Source organism: Zingiber officinale, unplaced genomic scaffold (genome assembly GCF_018446385.1).
Source record: "Zingiber officinale cultivar Zhangliang unplaced genomic scaffold, Zo_v1.1 ctg174, whole genome shotgun sequence".
NCBI lineage: Eukaryota > Viridiplantae > Streptophyta > Magnoliopsida > Zingiberales > Zingiberaceae > Zingiber > Zingiber officinale.
In genome coordinates, this window is record NW_024589864.1 from 202,320 (window position 1) to 209,596 (window position 7,277).

At 45.3% G+C, this 7,277-nt stretch overlaps 1 protein-coding gene across 1 annotated transcript; it reads right to left on the bottom strand.

Annotated features, from left to right (window-relative positions):
* Nucleotides 1-4,064: 4,064 nt before the first annotated feature.
* LOC122036561 (protein SCARECROW-like) lies at nucleotides 4,065-7,025 on the bottom strand. Its single transcript, XM_042595918.1, has 2 exons — nucleotides 5,188-7,025; nucleotides 4,065-4,898 (listed from the first exon to the last, which is right to left on the bottom strand). Exons 1-2 carry the CDS (start codon nucleotides 6,570-6,572, stop codon nucleotides 4,409-4,411), a joined length of 1,875 nt encoding a protein of 624 aa, XP_042451852.1. The 5' UTR covers nucleotides 6,573-7,025; the 3' UTR covers nucleotides 4,065-4,408.
* Between the last annotated feature and the right edge of the window lie 252 nt (nucleotides 7,026-7,277).

Sequence of the window (7,277 nt, forward strand, 5' to 3'; positions counted from 1 at the left end):
TTTTTTTCACTCTTGTTAATTATGTCTATTCAGTGGCCTTGATTTAGTATCATTTTTCGATGGTAGAAATAAATTGGTTAAAGTAGTCCATGAAAATATTGTTAAGCTCTTCCTTGGGGTTGCAAGCAGGTGAATGAGCAATCTAGGAATGAGGAGTTGGGTCCTTTAAATCTCAATGCATTTGATCGGTTAATTCTCTTAGAGGGGTTGAATCTAGCAACATTATTTGATCAAAGGCAGGTAGACATCATTCTACAGTTGGTTAGTCAATGATTTTTTTTTACAAGGATTAAATATTTGGCATTATTTAGCTTATGTTTTTTATCTTGCTTGAGTTGGTGATGTAGAAACAGAAATTAGTGGTTGATTGATTGAGGTGCATCACCTAAATTTGAAGCTGCAACACCTAAAGGTGGAGAAGAAAATGGCATCCCAGACCTAGTGCTCGGAGAGATATTTGAACCAGTTTCATACGTTTCCACATTTGAGCAGGCTATTGTTAACTCTTTAATCATTTCTGTATATGTTTAAATAAAACTCATACCTTTCACATTTGAGTAGGCTATTGTGAAGTCTTTAAGCATTTTTGTATCGATTTAAATAAGTTTCAAACATTTTACATTTGAACAGGCTGTTGTGAACTCTCATTTTTGTATATGTTATGAACTCTCATTTCTGTATCTGTTGTAACTCAACGAGTGATATATAGGTTAACTATTGAACATGATGGGTGTGTATTTGGACTATTATTTTTCTCTGTTTTATTTCTAATATATAAGATTGTTTCGAAGTTTAATTTTCAATATTCAGTTTTCATTCAATCAGGTAAGTTAATAGCAAACAATGAAAGAGAAGTAAGGTTAATCAATTTTATCTTGTTCTCCTCAAACTGCATGCATGTGATTTTGTTCAATACTTTTTGATCCACGAAAAATGCTCATTGTATGCTTCTCAACTCGAGTTCCAAAATTTAATCCGAGAGGTTCTTTCTGGTGATATCAGGTTTGTGTCTCAAGTATATGACCCTCGTAGCATATTGGTCATAAAGGAGAGTTGCAATGCTATTCCAGAATCCGAGAACATAGCTGATGAATCCTATGAGATTCCAACTGAAAAGCCTGAAAGCTGCAATACAATTTTAATCTAAAGACATGAGTTGGATGGATATGGTTCATGAGGAGTTTGATCATATTTAGTTTTATTTATTGTTTAGCTGAGGTAATAATCTAATGGGTGAGTTTAGCAAGGTTGGTGAGCTTTTAAATGATTGTTTGTTCATAACGTGAAATTGATATTGAGAACTGGGCTTCGCTGTGTTAGTGCACTTGTAATATCTTCCTGCATTTTGCAAAATTCACAACTTAATCACATTACTTGTAACAATATAGATATAACAATTTAGATTAAATCATCGTTCTAATTTGGATACAACACTTGTAACCATTCAAAATAAAATTAGTATTTGAAATTCAACTCATATAACGACTTGAAAAACATGCTTAATCATCATCATTATCATCACTAATCATAAGAGAATCCAACTAATGTTTTATGTCTCTCGATGCATCTTCAACTTAATAATTTTTTCAATTTTTGAAAGTTCTCTCTAAATTTGAACTTGATCTTAAATTTGAAGTTGCACATGATATTTCATTTCGACTTGAAGTTGGTGTAGATTTTTTATCTGAGTATGCCTCAAAAGTTTTTTCTGCCTCCTCTCTACTTTTGAAAGATTTGTATATGATGCTCTTAAAGCCAATTACATTATCAGAAGCTTCTATCCACGTTTCATAAATTCCCGGTTTACCTCCAACAAATACAACATATGTTTTCCCCTACATTTAAAACAACATTCAGAATCTTATATAAAAAAATATTAGAACTTAAATGGAATGATTTATCATAGATTTTATATAAAGAGTCGAAGTTTTACAAGTTTCTTGTAAATTGTAGAACCAAAAAAATATAAGTTATCAAAGAAAAGGACGCTGAAATCCAAATGTTTGTGCCCATTTTATAAAAAATATAGTTCGGCACAAAACTCATCAACCGAGTGCATCGATATTACCCATTAAACTAATAAATTTATCATATGCATATGAGACATGTGAACTTTAGAGGAATTTCATAAATAATTGATTGAAATAAAATTGATACAACCAATAGACAAAATCATAACCTTTCCCACCTTATGCAATTGAATTTCCAACATCTCAATTACTACCATTGGTGGTGTTAATTTCAATTTAACATTTCTCTATTATTAACTAAATTTCATTCCTAATACTTCATTTTTGGGAGATGTTGTGACCAATTTATTAATGGTTAAATTATAAACAACAAAAAAAAGACTAGTGCTCATAGAAATAGAAATAGAAATAGAAATGACCATAACTAACATGATTTTTGTAGAATACTTTAAACTCGAATGTGGGAAAAGAGAAAAACTATGAAAAGTGAAAAGTGGAAGAGAGACCTAGTAAAGACAAGGAGTCTCCCTATATGGATTAATAACACATTAACTTAAATCTATATGTGCTTTGACATTACCTCCTTAGGAATAAAATTATCAACGATGAGATTAGGGATGAAGCTACCAAATATCCTTGTGCTTTGCATTGTTAGAATTAAGAAAGATAATCAGCTTTTCAGAAATGCTTCAATAGTTCGTTATAAGGTTTTCTTGAATACATAGGAAAAACACAAATTTGGCATAATAAATTATATTTAAAAAATATATTTTTTTAAACAAGACAAGCATTCGAGAAAATAGAGATGAAATTATTTAGTCTCATAGAAACAAGAGAAAACCTATGAACAATGTGAAGTAGAAGAGAGGTCCAGCAAATACAAGGAGTCTCATAGAGAAGGGTTGCGGTGACTAGAGGTCGGCAACGAGAACAATGGGGCGGCGAGGGGTGCGATCTGAAAGCTTCGTGGCCACGCGAGGATGTGAGAACGAGGAGCATTGGAAGGGTGAGGACGGCGTCGCGACGACGAAATAGGATTGCCCTAGCTTCTCTTCGGAGGTTTGACGAGAGATACGGTGAGGGGCGTGAGGATCTTCAACCCTTCTTGGCCCCGCGAGGATTTGCGTCGAAGGGGAAAGGACAGTGAGGATTTGGAAGCTTTGCAGCCACACGAGGAGCAAGGAACACCGGAGGGGCGAGGACGACACCACAACGGCGAAAGGGGGCCTCAACGAAATAGGGTTTCTACGACAAGAGGAAGGCAAATTAAACATGTTATGTGATAAAATGCAAAAGCTAAAGGAAATCACGTCCCACGTGTCAGCAATGCAATCACACAGACGTATTTTTTAAGTCCCGCGGTATAATAGCGTTCTCTCTCTCTCTCTCTCTATATATATAATATCACATCATGAGAAATATGGAACTATTTGTTGAAAGTGATATATTCAACTAGAGCTGCAAATGAGCCGAGCCGAGCTCAAGCTTTGGTTAGCTCGAGCTCAAGAAAATTAAAAAGGCTCAGCTTGAGCTCGAACAAGTTTTTAAATTTGAGCTCGAGCTCGACTCGACCATTTAATCATGGGCTCGAACTCGACTCAAAAACAGTGAATTTAAATTAAAAATAAGTGTGCACAACAATCTTATGAAACACTCTAGCCACAAACACCTCCTCAACTCATTACTTAACTTTAAAATATTAATTATTTTAATTATTAAAATGTTAAATTAGCCGAACTCGAACAAACTCGAGAAACCTTTGAAGCAGTATTAAATGAACTTAAGATCGACTTGAATATTAAACGAATCGACTTAAGCTCAACAATCAAACTTCAATCGAACCACTTACGAACAACTTGACTCATTTACACCCCTTACATTCAACCGTGCACACCTGAATTTTTAACTTTTATGATCATCTCATCTTTAATCTTTATTTTAACGGTCGTATATCACAAGTATCGCCCTCACAATAACTTGAGAACGACTCAAGACACGCCGTATCAGTCCCTTTCATCTTCGTCGTCACACCATCTACGTGTTGCACGATAACGGATCGGATGCAAGTAGGGAGCGACTCGTTCCCATTAAGACTAACCCTAAAATATCAAAATCTCATTCATGATCCACATGGTACATGGGAAGAAGAAGATGAAGAGGAATGAGAGCACGCATTCCAATAAGAACTAGACACATGGCAAGCTCAGAGGCTGCATCCCTTTTCCCATCTTGGTCAGCCGCAAGAAAACGACGTGTCATTCGGGAGAAATGAATAAAGCGCTGCCGGTCGCTACTCCTGGCCCAGGCCCAGCTCGGTCCACGCGCTCGTGCCGGCGGCGGCGCTTCCGTTGAAATTTTGTGGGAGAATTTTGAAGGAGAAGAAGAAAATGACGTTGATAGTGTGTCCTCTCAGACTACACGATGGCCGTTTCTGGTGATTAACTAGTTCCTACGAGGCCGGCGGCGGTGGCTGGCGGAAGCGGGCAGTGGCGGTGGTGGGGGGCGAGCGGCCTCCAGGCGGAGGCGGTGAGCAGGCAGAGGTCCTTCCAGCCCAGCTTCAGCGTGCCGTTCTCCTCCACCAGGGTGTACCCGTCGGAGGGGAACATGCCGAGGAGGAGGGTGGCCTGCGCCGCGGCGCTGCCGGCGAGGGAGACCCCGTGGAACCCCGACTGCCGCAGCTTCTCCCGCCAGTTCCCGAACCTGACCTCGCCGGAGCGCGCCGGGCCGCCGACGGCCAGCACGTTGCGGATCTCCCGCGACAGCAGCTGCTGCTCCACCACGTGCCGCTCCGGGCTGTCCTCGCCGTAGCTGGCGCCGAGGGAGTCGAACAGGGCGGAGTAGTAGTGGATCGCCTCCACGAACCGCGCCAGGAACGAACCCGCCTGGCTCAGGTCCTGCTCCACCATCGTCACCACCTTCGGCGACAACCTGCAACGGTGAAATCCGCGATGCGGTAAACGGCGTTGCTTGGGAGAAGAAGTTGTTCTATCAAAATACACACCCAGAGTTTAAATCGATTCCCAAATGCCCCAAAAGATCTGTTAATATCAAAACTACCCTCCAATATCTTCTTTAAAGAAAATTATAATTTTTCTTAGCAGCAGTAAAATAAAAAATATTAAGGAGAGTTGTAGAATTAGCAAAATATTAGAGAATAAATTAAAAAAACTACCCTGTTCTTGAGATCGATGCATTGAAGGAAAGAGTGAGGAATTACCGCTGGAGAAGCCACAGCGTGTTGTTGTCGGAGCCGGAGACGTCGTAGAGGGAGTGGCGGAGCCAGTGGACTGCGACGGCCTCGCGGTGGGACGACACGCCGAGGCGGGCGGGGTCGAGGTTGCCGATCTTCTCGGCTACGGGGACGAACTCGAAGGGGAGGCCGAGGGTGTCGGCGAAGTCGGAGAGGCGCTTGCCGGTGGCCTCGAGGGCGTCGAGGGAGGCGCCGACGCCGGTAAGGCGCACCTGCGGCGGGCCGCCGGGGCGGGAGGCGAGGATGTGGAAGAGGCCCGGCCACTGCAGGCCCTGCATAATGTCGAAGTCGATGATGTGGACGCGGTCCTCGCGCTCGAACGCCTCTTGGATGGCTTGGTTAGCGGTGAAGTGGGAAAACTTGACGAAGGGGCTGATGCCGTTGAAAACCTGGAAGGCGGAGGCGAGGAGGCGGTGACGGTGCGGCGGCGCAGCCGACGCCGGGAGCGGCGCGTATAGGCCGAGGCACGAGCTGACGAGGCGGGCGGACATGGCTTCGGAGAAGTAGGCGGCCACGCGCTGCGCCGACGTGCCGTAGGGAGTGGAGAGTTCGGATATTTCCAGCAGGAGGTGGTGGGCGTCGTCGAGGTTGTCACCGGCCACCGCCTCGGCGCACTGGAGGAGCAGCGTCAACAGGTGGAGCCCCTCCGCGTCCGGATTCCTCTGCTGCAGCAGCTCCTTCCTCTGCTCCTTGCCGGCGGCTGCTTCGTCGGAGGAGGCAGAGGCCGAACTCCGCTGAGGCTGAGACTGCAGCAGCGGCCGTGGAGGAGGTAGCTGTGGCCGTTTCGTCGTCGTCGGCGGCGGCGGTACTTCCGGAATGACTGACCCCCTGTTCTCTCTCCGCCGCTTGTCGGAGCGTTCAGGCGGGAGTCCTCCAGCGGGAAGCGCCGTCGTCGGCTCAGAGGCGAGCGAGCGGAGCCGGAACTCAAGGAGCGCGGCCAGAGCAGGGTTACACGGGCGGACAATCTCACGCACGCTGCTCACGATCTGCGGAATGGAGACCTCGCCGCCAGCAGCGGAGCTACTAATTATCTCACGAACAATGCCATCGACCCAATCGGCGCCCGCCACCGCGGCGGCGGCTTCATCAACGACGACGAAAGGAGCATCCCCGGAGGCGCCGGCTGCAGCTTCCGGCTCGAACAGAGGCAGGCCTGAGAAGCCACAAAGAGGAAGAGAAGAAGCGGACGGAGCCGGCAAAAGCGGCGCACCGCCACCACTCCCCGCCGACAAATCGACAGGGGGATGGAACAAAAGCGAAGGCGGCGGGCTGGGGGCGGCGCGGCGGGAGGAGGACGAGGAGGAGGAGTGGGTCGGGAAGTTGAGCTCGGAGGCGAGGCGCTTCCTCACCATGGTCCCTTACAACGGCAGCAGAAAGCGCGGAAGGGAATTGGGGAGGAAGAAAGAGCAGCCGGCGTTATTAATAACAAGGAAGGAGGAGGCCATGCCCATGCAGAAGCAGCAAGGAACAAGGAGAAGCGTGGGGGCGGAGGAGGCGACAAAGAGAGGCGCAGCGGCAGGCGCGGGGAGAAAGGAACAAGGAGAAGAGCACGAAGAACATTAACACGACCCGCAAAGCTCGAGGGCGAGGGGAATGCGTTCATGGGCGAATTGCTACAAGAAGATAACGGCGGAGTGGGGTTTGGACACGGCTGCCGTGTCGGATTTGATTTCGATACCCTCTTTCTCTCTCCTCCCCTCTCTCAACTCCAACACCCTCTTTCTCTCTCCTCCACAGCGAGGCAGGTCGTCAGCAGCAGGAGGCAGGCAGCGCGATGCAGCAACAGGACGCTACGAGACATGGATTGTGAGTAGAGATTTCGAGGAAAATGGGGGACTTTTTGATGGATTTGGGGAAGTGATTAGGTCATCGGATTAGTGGAGTAGATTTAGGGGAGGGGGCCTTTTTGCTTTTTTGACTTGGAAGAGAAATTTCTATTTCTATTTCATCTACTATAAAATGATAAGTATAATAATGGTATTAGTATATATTCTCTTTTTATTAAATTAGAATTAGGACGGAGAAAATAGAATTCGATCCGAACCTGATTCAATAAT

What these genes read in the sequence shown, in the direction of transcription:
- LOC122036561 (XM_042595918.1), bottom strand. Translation starts at nt 6,572, where the DNA reads ATGGTGAGGAAGCGCCTCGCCTCCGAGCTCAACTTCCCGACCCACTCC. An exon ending in ACGCTGTGGCTTCTCCAGCG is followed by an intron (nt 4,899 to 5,187) that starts GTAATTCCTCAC and finishes TCACCGTTGCAG; the next exon opens with GTTGTCGCCGAAGGTGGTGA.